General features: G+C 38.6%; 1 protein-coding gene across 2 annotated transcripts in view; it reads left to right on the top strand.

Annotated features, from left to right (window-relative positions):
* ADGRA1 (adhesion G protein-coupled receptor A1) overlaps positions 1 to 22743 on the top strand; it is a 324929-nt gene that overhangs the window by 266482 nt on the left and 35704 nt on the right. For both annotated transcript variants that reach the window (XM_032232081.1, XM_032232080.1), the window contains exons 16-17: positions 1328 to 1451; positions 16485 to 16630. In XM_032232081.1, coding sequence (XP_032087972.1) covers positions 1328 to 1451; positions 16485 to 16630 — 270 coding nt within the window. The remainder of the gene's footprint in view (positions 1 to 1327; positions 1452 to 16484; positions 16631 to 22743) is intronic.

The raw sequence follows: 22743 nt of genomic DNA, 5'->3' as shown, positions 1-22743 counted from the left end.
AACTCTTCATTTCTATTATGCCAACGTGATCTGCAAAATATCCTTCTTTCATCTGCTGTTTAGTCCAGACAACGCTACGATCATCCATCCACAACCCGGGACATTTCATATTGTTAGATTGTAATTCACATAATAGCAATAGCAATAGCAGTTAGACTTATATACCGCTTCATAGGGCTTTCAGCCCTCTCTAAGCGGTTTACAGTGTCGGCATATCACCCCCACAATCCGGGTCCTCATTTTTCCCACCTTGGAAGGATGGAAGGCTGAGTCAACCTTGAGCCGGTGAGATTTGAACTGCCGAGCTGCAGAACTAGCAGTCAGCTGAAGTGGCCTGCAGTACTGCACCCTAACCACTGCGCCACCTTGCTCCCTGCCTGGGGATCCTTGAAAGAAAAGTAGGCAGACAGCCGTGTTACTCTGTGGGAGCCACAATTCAGGAGAAGCCTGATAGCCCTTCATCAAACCAGCCATTTTTATTTATGTCTTTTAATAAAATGTCTCGGTCTGAAATATGCTTTCAGACACCTTTGGATTTTTGGAGGAAGGTTGGATCCAAAATGTACTACAGAAATAAATACTGTACAGGCTTCCGTGTTAATTAAGCTTCGTGTAGAAATTACTTTTCTTTCATGTAGAAATTACTAGAGAATACAATTGTTATTCTCCAGACAGTGTATTTTTCCAAGAGCTCATTTGCATAACAATCTCTTAAAAAGTTGCTTCAAGCTCCGGTTTGTTTACTCGTTGAAAAGACTAATGGTATGCTAAAATGAGAAGAGGCAAAGAGCACGAATGCACCAATCAACCAGTTCTTGAAGTCCCTAGTTAAACAAATGATTTACCCTAATTTGCATTGCAGGCATGATCAGACAGGTAAGTTTCACAGTTTTAACAAATGTCCAGAGGTCAAAATAGGGAAGAGTCAAGAGTAGGAAATATAGTAATTGTAACAACTGTAATAACAACAAAAATTGGGATTCGGCAATTCTAGAATTCTTCCTTTAGAGAAATAATTCATACTTTAAGCCAGTGTTTCTCAACCTTGGCAACTTGAAGATGTCCGGACTTCAACTCCCAGAATTCCCCAGCCAGCGAATGCTGGCTGGGGAATTCTGGGAGTTGAAGTCCGGACATCTTCAAGTTGCCAAGGTTGAGAAGCACTGCTTTAATTCTGATTCAGCTCTTTCTGAATCAAGCTAAGAACTAAGGATTCTGAGTTTGAGTCCCTGGCTGTATGTTCATTGTTCACAATTCTGTGATCTTATTTGTAAAATAAATATGTGACTTTGGGTTTTTTGTTTGTTTGTTTGTTAACTTTAAATAGCACAATTCGAATCAGCAGAAAAGGCTGGCACATGCTTCTCAACTTCTGTTTCCATTCTGCTCTCACTTTTGCTGTTTTTGCTGGTGGAATAAATCGTGTAAAATATCCAGTTATATGTCAAGCGGTGAGTGTACGCATTACTATACCATTACCAATATGTTGTATGATAATTGAAACCAAAGCTGTGAACTTGCGCATGTTGGTGACCTTAACATTCTTCCTTTGGATGGATGAATCCTATTTTCAAAGCATTTTTTAAAAAAACTGAATAGATTATAGTCAGGAGCTTCTTGTAGGCATGGGAAACTTTCTGAAACAGTCTGAACAGTTTTTACTTGCAGATAAATCGTATTATTTCACTGAAACCTTTATGTAGAGATATAGTTCGTGTAGTATCTCAAGTCTACTTACTAATTTTCTTTCTATTGCTAGATTATTTTATATAAGTTATTCTCCTTTCTTTCAAGTGATATTCTTGAGTATTTCTAAGCCCTTTTTGTGTATACTGTTAGCATAACTTATATGCAGATAAAGAAATGTTGAGCTTTCATTTAATGCAAGGCATGGGTTGGTTATCTTCTTTTTAAAAATAAACACTCTTGAACTAAATGAAGGAGCAAAATGAAAGCTTTGCTCTGTTGAAGCTTTGCTTTCATGGGAATTTTTCAAGATTGTCTCTTCCTTCCTCTTAGTAAGCCCAAATGAGGATATAATTGAGTTAGGGTTGAAAACAGTTTTATTTGTCCAAATAGTACCGTAATTCTGGGGGGGCAAAATATTGCATTGTTTATAACAGGTTGCTATGGCCAAAACCTAGCAACCAAATCACTCCGAAGATGCAATATAATTGTATTAGGATGCAGAGAATAAAACAGTGTGTGCCTTTGCCTCCCAGCGTAGCATTTACAACTTGATGAGAAACTCTGAGTAAAAGCAGAACCACATCTTCTATACTGTTGACCTACTACTTTTAAAAGACAAGACAAAGAACGAGGCAGAAAGTGTAAATGACAGCGTAATATTGGGGTGTTTTAGGTAGGCCTATCTAGATGGCCTCTTTGTTAGTACAGCAGCTAGACTATCTTTGAGATATGGTCCATGAGTGTTTACTACCATTTATCAAAGAGTAATTGAAATTACCAAAGTTACATCACCTTCATATTTAGAAAGGTTAATGCATCAAAACTATTTTTATCATTTGACTCGATACATCATGACATAATAAGAGATTCATAAAATTATGTGAAGTGTGAAAAATTGATAGAGATTTTTTTTTTGTCACAGTGAAACTGACAGGAAATAAATTATGACTGAGTTGGCACAATATTGAATATTGCAGTATTGAATGTATTAATAGTGTGAGTTTCACTAGCTAAAGCTTCCTCCATGAATTTAGTGTTTAATGTTTAAACCATCCACAAGTCATGCTGATCCTGGAATCTACTGTAAACTTTGCTGGTAAAATGCCCACGAAATGTCAATTTGTGTAAAACAAAATTGGGAAAAACCTTTTGCTCGTGACAGATTTTAGGCTTCCCAATAGAATCAGGCTGCAGAATGTGGAATACATCCGACCAGAATGGATGGATCTTTTTGTGATCCAGTAGGTCTCTTTTCATGTATTTATGTTGAAAATAATTATTAGGAAAACTAATAATTGTGTGCATCTCATTACCTCATCTAATTTGTGACATTTATAACTTGGTATAATTTTAATATTAAGCAACAAGAATGTGTTTTTCTTCGTTTATTAATTGAAACAATACAGCTAGAAAACAACTGGCCCAGATGTTTAAAGGCTGTAGACAAATTACAATTGAAAGCTGGGAGATACTATGCTCTTTAGAACATTTCAAGTTCAGAAAGAAGGAAAGTAAAATATATATTTAGGCAGTGGGGGGGGGGAATGGATACAAAGGGATTTTCTTTGTCTTTATATTATCAGTAACTAGAACTGTGTTTGTTCATTATGGCTAAGTGCAGAGAAATTTGGGATAAAAGAAGAAAGCTGATGATGTGTCATTCATGTCCATATGGATGAGCAATGGATTACTTCTGAGAAACCTGCAGCTCCAAAGGCTTATTCTCTGCTGAAAGTAAAGCAGAAAATAAACAGAAATGTTAGTATATGGGTTGAACATAATTTTAAGAAAACAACAGAATCCAGAAAAACAACCCAGTTCTATCATTCTCCATCTATTGCCTCCTTAGATCTTGGTAGCCACAATCACAAGGAAACCCTGATGGTTAAGAACATCATCATTATTATACAATTGTATCGCAGTGGCCAGTTGTTTCGCCGGATTTGGCATTGGTTACTAGTCGGGCCCCACCCAGGGGCCTAGGACGTCGTAACGTATTTTCGTAATATCTGTGCAGATCCAAGCAGTGCGGCTTTTGGCATTTGACTGATGGTGATTTTGTCAATTTTTAACTGTTTCAAATGTAATTCCAGTGCTTTTGGAATAGCACCCAGTGTGCCAATTACCACTGGAATTACCACTGCTGGTTTGTGCCATAGTCGTTGAATTTCGATTTTTAAGTCCTGGTATCTTGCGATTTTTTCATGTTCCTTCTCGGCGACCCTGCTATCATCTGGTATTGCGATGTCTATGATTGTGACCTTGTTTTTCTCAACCAGTGTGATGTCTGGGAAAAATTATCACTATTTTCTTTATTTGTAGTTTTGTAAGTCAAGGCAGTAGGATAGTTTATTGAGCAAATGTAGCTGGATAATTACACGGGCACAAATGTCTGTCTCTTGCATTCTGAGTCTAGGGATGATCTTGCAGATTGGAAGCTGACACCATTAATGTGCTAATGAAAAAATGATTTTTTCCTGTGTGAGTTTGTTTGTTTAAGGAGTTTGTAAAGCCCTCCAACTCATGGTTGCAACCCCAGGCGGCTGTTCTAGCGATAAAAAACGAGGCAAAAACAAACAGCAAGAGTAGAAACGATTGTCAAAGGACAGGGGAGCCAAATTGCAGTCATCTTAGCCACAAACAAGTGCAGGCAAAGAGCATTACTGGAAGCCTACGGGGGCTGAAGCCACCAGAAGCTCAGGGGTGAAGGCCAGGCAGAACAGGCACCGTTACCCATAGAAAGTTAGAAACATGCTTCCTAGGGACAATGTCTAAACTATTTTTCTTTACAGCAAATTGATAGTGGTAGTGCTAAGAGCCGAGGTGGCGCAGTGGTTAGGATGCAGCACTGCAGGCCACTTCAGCTGACTGTTAGCTGCAGTTCGGCTGTTCAAATCTCACCGGCTCAGGGTTGACTCAGCCTTCCATCCTTCCGAGGTGGGTAAAATGAGGACCCGGATTGTTGTTGGGGGCGATATGCTGACTCTGTAAACCACTTAGAGAGGGCTGAAAGCCCTATGAAGCGGTATATAAGTCTAACTGCTATTGCTATTGCTATAGTTCTCTATTGTCAAGATGTGAGGTTGACAAAGAGAATTGTGACACAAAATAGCCAGTTTGCTGTCCTCTGTGAGTGTGTATTGTTCCGTGGAACCTATTTTTTCTCCCCCACCCCTTTCTTTCTTTCTTTCTTTCTTTCTTTCTTTCTTTCTTTCTTTCTTTCTTTCTTTCTGTTTTTGACGGCCTATACTAATATTAAGCTGCTCTGGCGTAAACTGAGCCCATGATCTGACAGAAGACTTTTTGTACTAAGCCACAACTGTAGCTTATCAGGCAATTGTGAGTTATTCCAAAAGATGATCCTTGCTGAGTTTTAGCATAGCATCCATATAATGAACAAACTCCATAGGACAGCCTTGAACTCTTTTTTTTCTCTTTACAAGGAAGATGCCCAAGTCTGAAATAATATTGATAGATTTTTAAACTACAGTACAAAGCTACTTTAATGTAGTGCATATAGCACCAGGCTAAAAACTGGGAGACCTTGAGTTCTAGTCCTGCTTTAGGCACCAGGCCATTTGGGTGGCCTTGGGCCCATCATTCTCTCTTAGCTCTCTTAGGAAGGAAGCAAGGGGAAACCACTTCTGAAAATCATGCCAAGAAAACTGGAGACGAGGTGGCGCAGTGGTTAAATGCAGTACTGCAGGCTACTTCAGCTGACTGCAGTTCTGCAGTTCGGCGGTTCTAATCTCACCGGCTCAGGGTCGACTCAGCCTTCCATCCTTCCGAGGTGGGTGAAATGAGGACCCGGATTGTTGTTGGGGGCGATATGCTGACTCTGTAAACCGCTTAGAGAGGGCTGAAAGCCCTAAGAAGCGGTATATAAGTCTAACTGCTATTGCTATTGCTATATGCAACATCTGAACTTGAAGAGCTTGCTCAAGATAAAATCCCATTTATCCAGCATTGACAATTTACGGTTTTCAAACTGGAGAAAATAGAAGTCCCCCAAAAGTAAAGAGACAGATGAATAAAGTATGTTTAATGCTTTTGCAAATGCTGATTTACAGAATGTAATACAATTCTTACACAGCCATTGTGAAACTTAATTTTTTTTTCATAGTAAAAGAAGCCCAGAGAGAGAAACATTGACTAAAGGAAATAAGGGCAACTTAAGATTCCTCAAGGGAGCATTACATGCCAACGAGTTATATAGGTTTATATGAGTTTTTATTTGGGTAATCAATAACAAAACTAGTCATTACCATGGCAACTATCACATCACATAGTCCTTAAACTTGAATGTAGTGAACAGATTTTAAAAGCATACCCGGGGCATTAATGCACATGGAACAATCCTTACCCATTAAAATCAATGGGAATGTGAATTGTGCTCGCTTAATCACATTTTCAGCTGGAAGTGCGATGGGTTCAGAGACTTTTATTTATCTAAATACCTCAAGTACTGGTCGTACAGATCCATCTGCCATGATATATTAAAAGGAAATGACATTTTTGACTAATATGTGGTGTTTGTACAAAAGAACGGCTCGACGGGTTTTCCTCCCAAAGTCATCCATCATTCATATTGTAAAAAGAGCCGTGCATTTTTCACTCACTAGACACATCTTTCTCTACTTTCTCCTTCAGCTAAAGTGCCACAACCCTTTATGGGATTTAATTTATGCATAAGAGGCATGTGGGTTCAGCATTCTCTTCCCCATCATGACAAGGAGAATAAGAGTGCAGGGGGCCTCCAGTTGTCTTCTACTACAGTGGTTCCCAAACTTGGCAACTTTAAGACTTGTGGACTCCAACTCCCAGAATTCTCCAGCCAGCTCTGCAGAATTCTGGGAGTTGAAGTCCACAAGTCTTAAAGTTGCCAAGTTTGGGAACCACTGTTCTACCATGTCAGGATTCTCTAGAGTGGTCAGTATTGAACCCTCCAACGGATAAAATCATTTACCGCTGCTTTTGTTTGTAGTACTATTTCTTAAAGTACCGTAGTATTTATCAAATTACTTTCAGTGCAGTATGAGTAAAAACATATGGACTAAAAACCCATCTGTAGAGGCACTGATTTCAACATACAAGTATTGGTGTGCTAGCAGATGTCCTAAATGAAAAAAAAGTGAACTTTATTTTGTATAGAGGGAATGTATTTGACTTCGAGTAGCCTGTAAAAATATCCAAACTCCCAAAAATGGGCAAGGCCAGAAAAAAAATAGAATTGATTTTTTTTAAAACATTGAAATGAAGTTTCAAAATAATTTTGTATTGCTGGTCCTTAATTTCAATATTCATTTTTATGTTCTGCTGTGCTGAACGCTACTCTCAATGGCCACTTTCAAGAGATTCCTGGGACTGCATCTAAATTTTGTGGAATCACATATGAATGAGGAGCAGCTATCCATTCACACTGACCCGGAGTTGCAAAATGATGCCATTTAGAAGGCCCTTTCTCATATTCCTGCCAGGCATAAGTCAAACAGTGGAAAGTCTCTTCAGATATGAAGTGCCATGGAACTGAGCCATCTGCAGTCTCTTTTCAGCAAGGCTTCTAGGTTTATACACTTAACTTTCCATGTACATAACCACAATTTATCATACTACTATGCCTTTCATGCAATAACTCTCCACATAGAACCAGCCCTGCCTTAGTTACAACTTGTGGCTGAACATGTAAAGGTCATTGCTTGGCATAAGTTTAAGTGCTATTGCTGTTGCTACTCATCCAAAGGGGTGTTGAATTGTATTGTTACTAATGAATTAAGTACATTTTAGTACCACTTTTTCTAGAGAGATCAAAGTAGGTGGTCTTCCTTCTACAGTAAGTTGAGTTGAGAGAAAGTGATTCACTCAAGAATACAATAGCAGAGTTGGAAGGGACCTTGGAGGTCTTCTAGTCCAACCCCCTGCCTAGGCAGGAAACCCTACACCACCTCAGACAAATGCTTAGCCAACATCTTCTTGAAAACTTCCACTGTAGGAGCATTCAAAACCTCTGGAGGGAAGTTGTTCCACTGATTAATTGTTCTAACTGTCAGGAAATTCCTCCTCAGTTCTAAGTTGTCTCCTTGATTAGTTTCCACCCATTGCTTCTTGTCCTGCATTCTGGTGCCTTGGAGAATAGCTTGACTCCCTCTTCTTTGTGGCTGGCAACAGTGCACATGGAAATGTTAGGACACAGGGACAGTTTCAGACTTCGTCTGGTGTCTTCTTTGTGATTTTTACATCCTTTGGGGGACCTAAATAGGAACTTCCTGTTAAGAAGATCTCCAATTCAGGACACACAATATATGGAAGGTTCAGGTAAATTGGTTTTAAGACATGATAGCTCACAGTTAACATTGTGAGTTGTGCCCAGAAAAGGGCTGGCAGCCAACACTACTTGTAATCTAAGAATCACGGGCTATTGGAATTGGCAGTTTACAAAAACCTGAACGCAGCATTCTGAGCCAGCTAAAACAATTTTCAAAGGCAGGTCGTATTAGTGAAAGAAATATTATTCTTTAACAATTCTTCCTACCTCTGCAGTCTTGTGCCCTCTTCCAAAAGCCCCACAAACCCTCTAGGCAGATTTTAAGAGATAATTTAAAAAAAACTACAAAAGAATGGAAATCATCCCATTGGTGCAGCAAGTGCTTTACTGCAGCAATTTCTTCAAAATAACAGCAAGAAGTTTAAAAGGTTTGCATACTTCCAAGGTTGGCATGAATGAGAGATCTCTTCTACATCAGACACTCTCTTCTGCTAGTCTCCCGCTTTGCTAAATCATTAGCTTCGTGGTCGTGTAAAATCACCTTTTTCCAATTGTTTGCAGAGAGGGGTCATTACCCAGCTTGCTTTTATAGTCATCTAAGCTTAGTTGTCATAATTAGAACTTTAGACACGCTGCCCTTTGTTTTATGAATACTTATTTCTTAGGTTGCATAGACTACCACAGCCTTGCAACTCTTGGTGGTTGATAAAAATAAAATGCCCTTACTGAAACAATATATTAAAAGTGTAATGATAAAATAGCATAGTGACAATTTAGAATTGAAACAGTATAACAGGGACAATTTTAGAGTTAGAGTTAGAGTTTTATTGATTTGTATGCCGCCCACTCCCGAAGGACTCCGGGCGGCTTACAATAAAACAAGGGAGGGGGATAATACACAAACAATGCTGTTGGTGCCGGGCCACAACAGCAAACATTTTAAAGTTTGCCATTCAGAGGAAGGTCAGGACCTCTCACATATCACTTCACAGCATGAGGAGCAAGATAATCAAAGTCTGGTATAACACAGAGGTGTCAAACTCACAGCCCATGGGCCGGATACGTCATGCACTGGCCATGCCCACCCCCCATTTTAGCAAAAGCGGGGGGGGGAAGTCACGATATGTCACGTGACGACAATGTGACGCCGCGAGTTTGACAGCCCTGGTATAATAGTTAAGACAGCCCATGTTTCAGTCCACTGTCGGCTGGGGAAGCTCACTGGGTGACCTGGAGGTATAAATCGAATAACACATAAGTGGAGATTGAAGGGAGTCAGATTCCAAGTATGTTAGAAGATATTTCTAAATGGTAAGAATAGTTGGATGGCAAAATGAGTTACAAGAGAGGCTCTTCCTCTTTATATGAAACATCCAGGTAGCCATTTGTCAGGGATTTGATTTAAATTTCTGCACTGAGAGGGGATTCAATTTGATAGCGTCTAAGTGGTTCCTCCAACTCTGTGATTCTATTCTATTATTCTTTTATGCCTCCCTAGTTTCCTCGGGAAGGGAGAGTTGTATAAAAAGAATAATAACTACTGTTACTCCTTGAAGCATGTGTCTTCTGCTGGAGTTTTACATTTTCATTTCTTTAAACATCACATTTTTCATAAATAAATTATGCTCAAGCAGTTTACCCATTTAATATAATACATGTCGTCAAGTAACAACCCCAGGAGCAGGATTATAATCAGAATGTGGATTCTTTAATTGTTAGAGATTAATAAGGCAGGTTTAAGACATTGCAGTAAAACATAATTTGGTTGGTTGGTTGGATGGTTGTCTATTAACACCACATATAAACCCAGCTTTTGGGTTAATGACATTGTATTATATGAAAATGGATCATTGTGTTTGTTCAGCCGTGAATCCAGCCTATGATTTCTTGCCTCATCAAAACAGGAAGAGGCAGAAAGATAATAAACACCAAACACTTCGTGTAATACAGGGCTGTCAAACTCGTGTTCCCGCAGGCCAGATGCGTCACGCGCTGGCCACGCCCATGCCGAGTTTAGCAAAGGAGATAGGTCACGTGACATCCCTGATGTAATAGAAGGCAGCTAGCTTCTTTACTTTCTTAAGTTTAGATGCCAGAACCAGGAAAGATGCAATAGGAAAGTCTTTTTGTAGTCCCAAAGATGAGGAAAGAAAGGAAGAAATAGTGAAGTCCTCTGGCAAATATTGGTGTGTTTACACCACACTTAACTAGGTATGGATAGGGTTAGTGTTCTGCCCCCCCTTCTCCGCTCGTTAACAGACGACAGGCAAACAAACTTAAAAGGAACTTTCTTTATCAGTTCTCGGCTCAGACTGGCTTCGAGCCCAAAAATAACATAAATACAGTCTCTGACCAGATAACGGAACGAAAACAAATCTTTCCTACGGCAACACAAGTTGAACAAAATGAAAGCAAAACGCTTCTTCCAAAGTCTCTAAGAATCAGGGTTACAGAAATCAAAGCACTTCTCCAAGTGTATCTTACATAAACCACGATTGATGATCCATCAATGTTGCCCGAACCAAGGAACGCACGTTGACTCCTGCCACCAGGTCGTGGCCCCATCCGTCCTTTTATCCCCAGAACACGCCCCTCACTAGCCCCAGCTGCAGTGTTAATCTTGCATCCTGAAAAGACTCACAGAAGACATCTGCTGAGTCACAACAGGTTAGTATGTTATTGAACACTGAAACCCAGTCATGCCCAGATGGCCATATCACCCAAGCAGACAAAAGTAGATGAGTTGCTCACCTTATTCAAACATCCAAGAAAAGAGTTGGGGCATAGAATGGCTGAAAGTGCAAGTCTCTGTATTATAGAAGGAATTGCCAAAGTTCCTTTGCAACAGTGGTAAATTCACTGGCAACTTCCAGGCTGAATTTGTGCAATGGACTCTCCGTAGGCTTTCTTTGCCGTCCCTTGAAAAGTTAATGGTGTCTAGGCTGGAATCCAGATTAGATCTAATATCTAATTCCCTAACAATGAGAGCAATCAATAGCAATAGCAGTTAGACTTATATACCGCTTCATAGGGCTTTCAGCCCTCTCTAAGCGGTTTACAGAGTCAGCATATCGCCCCCACAATCCGGGTCCTCATTTCACCCACCTCGGAAGGATGGAAGGCTGAGTCAACCTTGAGCCGGTGAGATTAGAACCACTGAACTGCAGATAGCAGTCAGCTGAAGTGGCCTGCAGTACTGCACCCTAACCACTGCGCCACCTCGGCTCTTAATCAACCAATAGAACAGAGGTTGTCTTCGGAGGTTTGGGGTGTTCCATCATTGGAGGCTTTGAAAAAGAGACCGGACAACCATTTATCTGAAATGGTATAGAGCAGGGGTGTCAAACTCAAGGCCCAGGGGCCGGATCCAGCCCATGGGGTGCTTTGATGTGGCTTGCAGGGCCACCCTGGAAACAACGAAGGAGTGGCCCGCAGTGTCTCTGCCAGTGAAAATGGAGCACGGGAGGGCTGTCCTCCCGAGCTCCATTTTCGCTGGTAGAGGATTGCAGGAGCTGTCGGAGCTGAAAACAGAGCTCGGGAGCCTGTTTCCTCTGGCAGAGCACTCGGGCCACCAAGGTGCCTCCGACACAGGTTATGTCAAGCTGGCCACACCTACCCTGGCCATGCCCACTCCGGGCCTCTAAGGTCAAACATAACCCTGATGTGGCCCTCAATGTAATCGAGTTTGACACCCCTGATATAGGGTCACCTGCTCAAACAAGAGTTGTACTAGAAGACCTCCAAAATCCCTTCCAACTCTATTAGCAATAGCAATAGCAGTTAGACTTATATACCGCTTCATAGGGCTTTCAGCCCTCTCTAAGCGGTTTACAGAGTCAGCATATCGCCCGCAACAATCCGGGTCCTCATTTCACCCACCTCGGAAGGATGGAAGGCTGAGTCAACCTTGAGCCGGTGAGATTAGAACAGCTGAACTGCAGATAACAGTCAGCTGAAGTGGCCTGCAGTACTGCACTCTACCCACTGCGCCACCTCGGCTCTCTATTATTCTATGTTTTATGTAGTACAGCCTATAGGATGCCAATTTTAAAACCTCTATATTTGTTTCTGGTTATAACACTAAGTGTTACTTATTTTCCTTAAAGCCCGAAATGATGTGTCCCTGCAACACCTGATATTTTTTAAGATTTTTGCCAAAAGGATAATTTAATCTATTTAAGTTTAATATACGATCATTTTATATAAACAAATAACATGTGCCAAAAAGCTGCTTGGGAATCTGAATTCTGCGCTTGGGAATGCAGGGAGAGCATTGAATTATTTTTTCCTGAGGCCTGCAAATAATAGTTTGGCAATGCCTTTCCAAGGGCATCCTCTACATGTGAACTTTGATCAGCTCTGCCCCTGCACGAATCTACAGATAAGGTTATTTATTTCCATTTTAGCTGTGGATTAAAAGGAAAGAGAAGAAATCTATGTTTCCATTCGAATTACTGGAGCTCTATGGAGCTCAAGGAATGTCGTTTTCCTACTATTTGGAACTCCTGCTCCTTCTTTAAGATGCTAAGCAATTTCAGCTTCATTCTATAATGTCGCTACTATTTAATTATATCAAATCAAGGAATGGCACTTGTTGATGTAATAGTTTGGCAGCTTTGCAATAACACTGATTGTGAATGTTCATGCACTCTGGTTGATTTCTTGAGGATGGATTGATATGGATAATGGTGGATTAGTTTGAAAAAGTTTCTGAGGATGAAAATTAAAATAGTGACAATGTGGGAGAAACTTCGGGGTGTGAAGAGAGAGGGAGGCATTTTTCTATAACTTTTTTATTTTCACTGGAGGCAAAGTGGAGGGAACATATAATTTATTTGAGCACAGATATAAAGACCAAAAAAGAGACAGAGAAATTGCTTGCTGAAGTTTTATGGTAGTTGGAGGTGATTTTCTTACTGCTAACCAAACAAAAGAGAATATTTTTTTTCTGCAGATTTTTAAAAACTATATAAGGTGATTGGACAGTTTAAAAAACTCCATCTGCTATAGTACGGATTCTACCTCTCCCAGATTCATACACTGTTCGGTTTAAACTGGGTCTTTACTGCAAATAGGTTTTCTGGATTTATTTTCAATGAAATGTTTGTTCAATTAAATTTTAAATGAAATGATGGGTTAAATTATGATGTTATGTTTGATTTGTACTGGATTTTTTTAAAAAATAGAATTTATTTTTATTTTCAAAACAACCACAACACATAAAATCTTCCTTCTATACATACTGTAGAAAGTGTATCAGTTGGTTACAAAAGGTTTTCATGCATCTCTTCCACAGTCATCAAGCACAATTCATATTAACTCAAGTATTTTAACTCAAATATTTATACATGTTACCCTTATACCCCCATTTTCATTTGACTATAATTGTTTAAACATCCTTCATCATAAAATATACCAAGATTTAATACATAACCACATACTGGCATTTCATTTAATATTTCTAAAATCTTCCATTAACACTGAATCCTTATGACCTATTCTAGCTAAACATCCATAATATTTAATAACAAACTTTTCTAATCCTCCTTTCCAAATTGCTGTAGGCAATTTTCATCTAGTTTCCTTATATTATACTTATACATATATATAGGTTGTCATCATTATCCCTCCTTTATTTGACTATATCCTGTATCATAACATTTCCCCCCTAATAATCAAAACTTAACTGTATCTAACTTAATTCTTTTTTATTAACCTTTGTATATAATCCAAAAGGATTTCTAATCTTCCTTTCATGGGTACCATTCAATATTCATATCCAATTATTACTTATCATAACACTACACATTGTATACATTATTATCATTATCAATTATTTCTTTAACTATATCTATTATCATTAAATTTCACTAAGTTTAACTAGCTTTAAATTATATTCTTCCATCTATCAACCTGTATCTTTCCAATAACAAAACAACCTCATATCTTCTGCCATTTGTGGTACCAATCCTCTAGTCATCTTCTTGATCAGCTTTGTATGGACTTCTCTTAGCAACTCCTTGCTTATAAGAGCTCTCATATAATCTTGATCCCCTCTTTCGGTTTCCTTATTCAATTTGTCTTTGATTGTCAGCAGTGTTATCAAAACTTTTTCTAGTGGAATTTCTTTCTTTAAATCCATAGGTTCTTTAATTTTATCTTCTTCTATATCTTGACCTTTGGAATAGATTTCCTCTCCATTTAATTCCTCTTTCTGTATTCCATTCTTTCCATTTTCAGGAACAACCCAATTGCCATAGATATCAGCAGGTTTAGTCTCTTTATATTCATTTTCCACTTCGGTTTTTTGAGTTTCAATCACCCCGTTTTGCATTTGATGAACATTTTAATGGCACTTTACTGCAGAGGGATTAGGAAAACCAGCTTGAGATGTCTCCTTTAATATTTGCAGAATTTGTAATATTTGGGAGAATAGTTCATTTTGAGCCAGTTTTCCTATAATATCGTATTTATAATTCTAGACTCCCAAATTTGATTCTTTTACAAAGTAAGCTGCATCTTAATATATTTTATAGAAAATAATGAAGACCTTTAAGAATCTTTGATTATATATTTTGATGTGCTTTTATTTATATCTCGATGTTAGAAAGGGTCAGAAAGATGAGAGACTCAGTCCATATTGCCAAGTTGGGTCCTGTGATCAGTAATTTGTTGCTGTATGAATCTAATAAGGATTTAAGCAATATCATTCCGTTCTTTCAATTACACTGAATTGAATGCTAATAATAGTACAAAATAGATTGCCTTTTTGTTGAGCCAAAGCATTTAATTTTGCATTACATATTCCATAATTAGTAAAACAGTAACAGGTCTATTATCCAATCAGATTTTGAGGGACCTTCAAAAACTCAGAAGTGATGAAACCAGGCTCACTTCAGGAAGGAAGATATTCCATAATGTGGGTGCCAATATGTTTGCTAAGCTGCAAATTTCCATTAAACACACAAACAATTTCATCAGTGTGATTCACATAAAGCAATAACATGGTAACCCTTCTCCAGATTGGACACAGGTTGGTGGTAAACAGATATTATTCATTTCAAGATATAAACTTAATATCTCTCATATATCAAAAACATAATTATATTACCCAATTCCTTTCTAATTTAGTGCAAAGCCTCTATGTTGGCACCACCGTATGTGTATTTCTACAGCAGGAGGACAAGGAACAAATGAAATATTTACATGCAATAAAATGTGTGCATAGTGTGGGAGTTAAACTGAGAACAAGAGATTCTCAGGATGGTTATCAGTTGTGTTAATTACTAACAGTAATGCAACTTAAGGGCCAACATATACAGGGCAAAAATAGCAGCTTCCTAATATCCATTAAAGCTGTAATGTTTTGTACCTCAAAAAGTCTCAATTGAATTAGAGCCTAGAATAGTCATATGTGGAAAAATTTTGCACAAGTCCTATTAGGGAATTTTGACCTGTTCACAGCAAGGTCCACTTTTGAATACGTTCATGGTTCAATTGTGCAATGGATAAGGAAGTGTGTTTTAGGCTACTTCGCGGTTTTCTCCATTGTTTTTGAAACATACACATTGTTGAAGCAGGGTAATTTCTCTAAACAAGACATCTGGGCACATTGGGAACAGAGATTATCTAACAAAGGAACTAAAAGCATTCTCCATTATGTGTTTTAAACATAAGCAACCAGGGGTGGGTTCCTGCCAGTTCTAACCTCTTCTACAGAAGAGGTTCCACAAATCTACAGGGCCGTTTAGAACCGGTTCCAGCTCCCTCCCCCCGCCTGTCTGCACATCATCAAGATGAAGAGGAGGAATTCTGGGAGTTGAAGTCCACAAGTCTTAAAGCTGTCAAGTTTGAACACCCCTGGGGTGTTTTTTCTAAAGGGTTAGGGGTGCAAGGGTCTTGTAACTTGACAGCTTTAAGACTTGCACACTTCAATGCCAGAGTTCCTGAGCCAACATGACTGGAGGAGGAATTCTGGGAGTTGAAGTCCACAAGTCTTAAAGCTGTCAAGTTTGAATACCCCTGGGGGTTTTTTTCTAAAGGGTTAGGGGTGCAAGGGTCTTGTAACTTGACAGCTTTAAGACATTTTGATTGCTAAGCAAGAGCGTTGTTAAGTGAATTTCACCACATCTTACAAGTTGGCCACACCCACCCAGGCACATGACTGCCAAGCCACTCCCACCTGGTCACATGGCCAGCAAGCCACTCCCACCCGGTCACATGGCCGGCAAGCCACTCCCACAAAGCAGGCCACACCTACAGAAGAAGTTCTAAAAAAATTTGAAACCCGCCACTGTAAGCAGCCCATTTTTTTCAACAAAGGGGGAGGAAACATTTATATGTTGTCTTTTTATAAAAGCCACACTGATTAAAACCTGGAAAGGCAGCGGAATACTTACAACATCCCCAAATGCATTTCCTTTAGCAAAAGGCTTATATTTGAAAATATACACCAAAAAAACCAGTAATGATAATATGCTTTATTTTTGTGTCCCTGTGCTGATCCTTTCTATTTTTCACCATTTTATTTTAGGTTGGTATTGTACTGCATTATTCTACACTTTCTACAATGCTTTGGATTGGAGTGACAGCAAGAAATATTTATAAACAAGTTACAAAAAAGCCTCAGACAGCCCAAAACAGTGATCAACCTTCTTATCCCAAGCAGCCATTGCTCAGGTATGGATGATTATGGACATGTTTCCTTTCAAATTGGCTTTATATATGTATGGCCATAGCTACCTCTTCCAGTTGGGTTTAATAGTTGGCAAAACACACTGCTAAGAATGTCTTTCAGAGTCATATTGCAGCTAAAGTGAGAAATGAAATTACAGTTTGAAATTGGCTTAAGGTTGACTGTTCTGACAATGGTAATCATAATTAACTATGATAAATTTGAAGACTCATGTTTATTTGCATCTCATTGAGAAACAAATGAGGGAAGGAGCGGCACATAAATTTGCAAATACAGGTTATATACGTCTTGCTTTAAAGACATTTCTCTGGAACAGGTCCAAGTATATATTAATTATTTGACTGTTCATTATTTCCAGTGCTTTTACACCAACAAAAATAGTAAACAGTGTTCAGGAATCAAAACAGAAAATAAGGAGCATAAGCCATTAATTATTCATTCATTAATGAATCCTAAACATTCTAGTGTGATTTCAAACTAGTATGTCCAATTCTGCAGAATAATTTTATTGTTTTAATTCTATTGTTTACATTGGCTTTGCTGGCATTGCTCTCTGGATACCCTTAGCATCCTTGGAGACTAAAGCTTCAGAATTTCCTATGAATAATAATGTTGCCAAATAATTTGAGGAAAGTAAAATCTGTTTTGTAAGTCATTTGTTCAAACTGTGAAGGAAAAATTGCTGCAGTTTTCAATACAGATTGTGACACCATAATCTATAGTCATTAATTTATGTTCTTTAAAATATTTAGTGGATGTTTACTTTAAATCCTTTCAAATCCGTCCAGTGGTTCATTTAATAGAGAATTTTTTGAATTATGCTACATTATGATAGTGTTTTTCTGTGAATCTGTGTTACTTCATTTAAAAATCATTGTCATGGTTCATTCTTAGGAATGTTTAGTAGTTGGATAATTGTGGCGATCTTAGTACTTTCTGAAGTTGGTTTCTTGCAGATGTTTCATTACCAATGCAAGTAACATTATTAGTGCTAGAAGGGAAAAGAGGTTTGGCTTGGTTTTCTTGCAGGTCTTCCATTATCAAACTAGATAACATTATCAGTGATTGAAGAGTGTAGGTTTTCCAAACCCCAACTCTCTTCTAGCACTGAGGATTTGGTAATGAACTGTCAGGTAATGAAATGTGTGCAAGAAAACCACCATCCCACAGTTCAGCTCTGAGCCACAAATATTCTCTTCTATTAGCTGAATACCTGCTGACTTAAATGCAATAATCAAGATGGAAATATTATTTTAGGTTGCAAAAACAGAGCATGCTGTGTGTTTATTAAACAGAAGTCACTTTGTACACTACTGCTGCTGAAGGGACATAGGGATATTTATTAAAGTTCTGAGAAATGAATAAGGTTGGAGTTAATGAGTAGGCTTTCTCAAGGTACAGTATCTTATAACTTACTCTTTTTTTTTTTTAAGGAACATCTTAGTACGAGTAGAATTGTAAGGAAGGACAGGTGAATGTATTATTTTTCGTGTGTCTAACGTGGAGGCTGTTCTGTATATTTCAATTGCCAGCAGCCGTAGCACAGTGGCTCATGTGTTAGGACCCTGGATTGACTTGCAACAAGGCTGCATTTGGGACCCAAAGGGGGAGTTCTAGTCATTGGCTCCAACTCCTGCCAACCTAGCAATTTGAAAGCATGCATTCACAAGTAGATAGACAGGTACCACTTCAAGGGGCACATTAACAAGGGCATGGAAGGAGCCCCCAGCTGGGCGTCCCCCGGGTAACAATCATGTCACCTGCCAATCCTTTCAACCTGGAAGTGCCTTGGTGCTCCTGACAAAAATGCAATGGGAATTATCAGCATAGTCTCAGATTTCAATATTTATCTATATATTAATCATGTATTGTGATCTTAGAATGATGTAATCTTAGAAGCAATGACATATCAATTATTTTGAAAATTGGTATTATATATCTATAAGAGAACTTATTTCTAATAAAATGTACCTTGGCATATTAAAACATCTGATTGTTTGGCAGCTGATAATTATGTATGTATGTATGTATGTATGTATGTATGTATGTATGTATACAGACACATGCATATATCTCACACAGCGCTTTCTAAGTTGGCATCTGCAGAATTTGATTTTATTTTTTATTTATTTTTGCTTTCACTAGCTGGTATGGTTATTTTAACATTTGACTTCATCCTTGATTGTTTGCAATAATGTTAATAAAAAAAACCCTTCTTCATGAAGTGATTTTTTAAAAAAGTATTATCTGACAGTTCATGAAAAACAACTTTTATTTTCACCCGCCTGCTGATGAAATGAGCCAGCAGTTGTTTGAAAAGACTATCACAATTCTGCTTCCTCATACATTACGTAAGACGTCAGAAGGACTATTTTCCAAGTAATTATTTGAATTCATTTTCTAACAGCTAAAAATGAACTGCTTAAAAGATTCTTTAGCCTCAGCCTAAGAATTGCAGCTGATTGGTTGATAATGAAAGGAAATAAACCCTAATCACTTATTGTTAATTCCTTTTTAATATGGTTGAGGATAATCAAAAGTATTTTTGCAAGGAGATGGAAATCACTTCAACATGTGGCCAAAATATCATGGGTCAAAAACCTCCTGGGTTGTGAAATATGTGGCTGAATAGAATATATATATGTTCAAAATACTAAGAATTGTCCAGAATGTTAGAATTCTGCTCACATTCAACCAACACACACAGACACAGACACAGACACACACACACACACACACACACACACAAGCAGCCTTCCTTCATCAATCTGGGCAGATGATTTTGGGCAGATGGAACAGGTCTCTTTCTCCCAGCTTTTTTCTATATTTTGAGACACACTAGCTAAATAAAACATGTATGATTCTGTCAATAAACTGGCTTTATTAGACTGGATGTGTATTTCTATTTGATATGCCATTAAATGATTAAGCAGTTGTTTAGATGAAACTTATAGGTCAGACATTTGATCTGATAGTTGATGGGATTGTGAAGAGTTGCAATTTCTGTGTATTCTGTACATATTATTGCTATATATTACTTTATATTTTGATGAAAATTTACTTATTAAGAACAGCAAAGCACTGATGCGAGGCAGCAGAGAATATTGTCCCATGACATGGTTAAAAAAAGACTTAAATATGAATACTGTTATTTTCTGCAGCATATTACTCTTTGCCTCTTGACACCCAATTCCTTGAGCTCCCCCTTTATCCCCACTTGGATGGATAGAGATGATTTTGGGTAATCAGTATTGATATTAAGTTTATGCATTGTGTAACTATGCTGCAATATTAGTACAAAAGCAAAACAGGAAATCTAACTGGGTCCCTTGTTCTATTACTTCCCATTTGAGCCAAAGAAATCTTGAATAAACTTTTCTATACAAATAATTCCAATGTGTATTTTTAGATCAAGTAGACTTGTGTTGTGATTAGCTTAATTCATTAATGAACAATGGGCATTTTTAGCAATGCTTACCCATTTGCCGACTTGCACGATATTTGAGTAATAAAAGTCGCTATAAGGATCCCAGCCTATAATAGCTATTGTATCACCAAACATTCTCTATTTTTTTTTCCTAAAAGCCTTATACTACTCGGACTGAATTTAAAATACTTAAAAAAATGATTTTGCTATTGCGCTTAGAAGAAGAATTTGCAATTATAATTTATAATACTTTACAAGCCAGAATAATGCCACGCTCTGCATTCCATAAATTTCAATCCTATCACAAAAATACATAAAAATTAATTATAGAAAATGTGGGTTTCAAAAATATGCGCGTGGTTTTTTGATGTGTTTTACAATGCATTGCCTTATGTTTCATCTTTCATGACTGACAATATTTGCAAATTCAAAGTCTTGTTACAAGAATGTGAAAACAGCAGATGTGCAAAGCCCAAACAACTTACTTCAAAGTAAATTAGCTTACTTCACCTATTCCTCACTATAGGAATTGATCTGGGTTAGTCCATCCCGAATGAAATGACAATTAGGGGAACCCCTAAGTCAGTGTTTCTCAACCTTGGCAACTTGAAGATGTCTGGACTTCAACTCCCAGAATTCCCCAGCCAGCAAATGCTGGCTGGGGAATTCTGGGAGTTGAGGTCCAGACATCTTCAAGTTGCCAAGGTTGAGAAACACTGTCCTAAGTATTGTCTAGTCAGTCGATAATTGTAACAATAGGAAGACAACTACATCTTATACACTGGTGTGTGCACATTTAATTTTAAAGTAAAGAGATGTCCACCATTCCAAATACCAGATGGCATTTGATCCCCAGCTCAATCTCTATTTATTCTTCTTTGCTCCACTGCCTTAATGTACATGGAAAAGTTAAAATCTAGAAAATATTCGCCGTAATGCTAACAATTACAGAGAAGCCCATCCTGGCGTATAATAAATCTGTTTACACTCCGTCAAAGCCAACAGAGCAGCAGTCATTCTGAGAGATTGATTGAAAGGCCTGTCGGAAAATCTAACCATTTCTTCTGGTCGCCTGTGTCCCCCAAATTGGTTGCATTTTAGGCTTATCTGGATTGGATTTCAATTTCATTCAATCCAGGACTCTAGGAAAGGAAACATCCAGGCATGGAAGGAATGGAGGAGCGGTTTTAAAAATGAAATATATTCAGGTGCCTGCTACTGCCATTGGCACTCAGAGGAGCACTTCAAATCTTACCCATTCTAGCCTTCACTCTAGTCGATAGTGAATAGAGCATTGTCTGCTTCTCCAGAGGTTGCTATTGAGTTGAACTTTTAGGATAAGCTAATGGCTCCCCCATTGACTTTGTTTGTCAGAAGTAGTAGTAGTAGCAATAGCACTTAGACTTATATACCGCTTCATAGGGCTTTCAGCCCTCTCTAAGCGGTTTACAGAGTCAGCATATCGCCCCCACAGTCTGGGTCCTCATTTCACCCAGATAGATAGATAGATGATAGATAGATAGATAGATAGATAGATAGATAGATAGATAGATAGATAGATATAGAGAGAGGGAGAGATAGATATAGAGAGAGGGAGGGAGGGAGAGATAGATATAGATAGAATAGATAGATAGATAGATAGATAGATAGATAGATAGATAGATAGATAGATAGCAATAGCAGTTAGACTTATATACCGCTTCATAGGGCTTTCAGCCCTCTCTAAGCGGTTTACAGAGTCAGCATATCGCCCCCACAGTCTGGGTCCTCATTTTACCCACCTCGGAAGGATGGAAGGCTGAGTCAACCCTGAGCCGGTGAGATTTGAACCGCCAAACTGCAGAACTAGCAGTCAGCTGAAGTGGCCTGCAGTGCTGCATTTAACCACTGCACCACCTCGGCTCTTCAGAAGGTGTGCAAGAGTTGATCCCATGATCCAGGGACACTGAAGCCGTCATAAATATGAAACAGTTTCCAAGCATCTGAATTTTGTTCACATGACCTAGGGGATGCTGCAACGGTCGTAAGTGTGAAAAATGGTCATAAATCACTTTTTTCAGTGCCATTGTAACTTTGGTCACTAAATAAACTCTTGTAAGTCAAGGACCACCCGTATTCCCTTTCTTATTGCTAAACTCTGCCCATGAAGAGCCGAGGTGGCGCAGTGGTTAAAGTGCAGTACTGCAGGCCACTTCAGCTGACTGCTATCTGCAGTTTAGCGGTTCTAATCTCACCGGCTCAGGGTTGACTCAGCCTTCCATCCTTCTGAGGTGGGTGAAATGAGGACCCAGACTGTGGGGGGGCGATATGCTGACTCTGTAAACCGCTTAGAGAGGGCTGAAAGCCCTAGGAAGCGGTATATAAGTCTAACTGCTATTGCTGCTATTGCTATGATAAACATGTATTTCGTCTGCCTATTATATTACTGTGTTTTATAGAAGAGATTAATCTGGCAACATCAATTAACTGTTCTTGGAGGCTGAACATTTAAGAAACATTATTGAACTAATTTAAAGCACTGCCATTGCGGCTGTTCAATGGGAGCAGCTTCCAAGCAGCTAAAAGAATCATAAAATCAGCAACCAAAAATGGAGGAATGATAACGGCAATCTGGCTGTAGAAACATCTGATATATTCTGCAGTGGAAAGCTTGCGGTTTAATTGTGTTTT

Source organism: Thamnophis elegans, chromosome 15 (genome assembly GCF_009769535.1).
Source record: "Thamnophis elegans isolate rThaEle1 chromosome 15, rThaEle1.pri, whole genome shotgun sequence".
NCBI lineage: Eukaryota > Metazoa > Chordata > Lepidosauria > Squamata > Colubridae > Thamnophis > Thamnophis elegans.
Note: the sequence above shows the minus strand (reverse complement) of the source record. Positions and strands in the feature narration are given on the sequence as shown.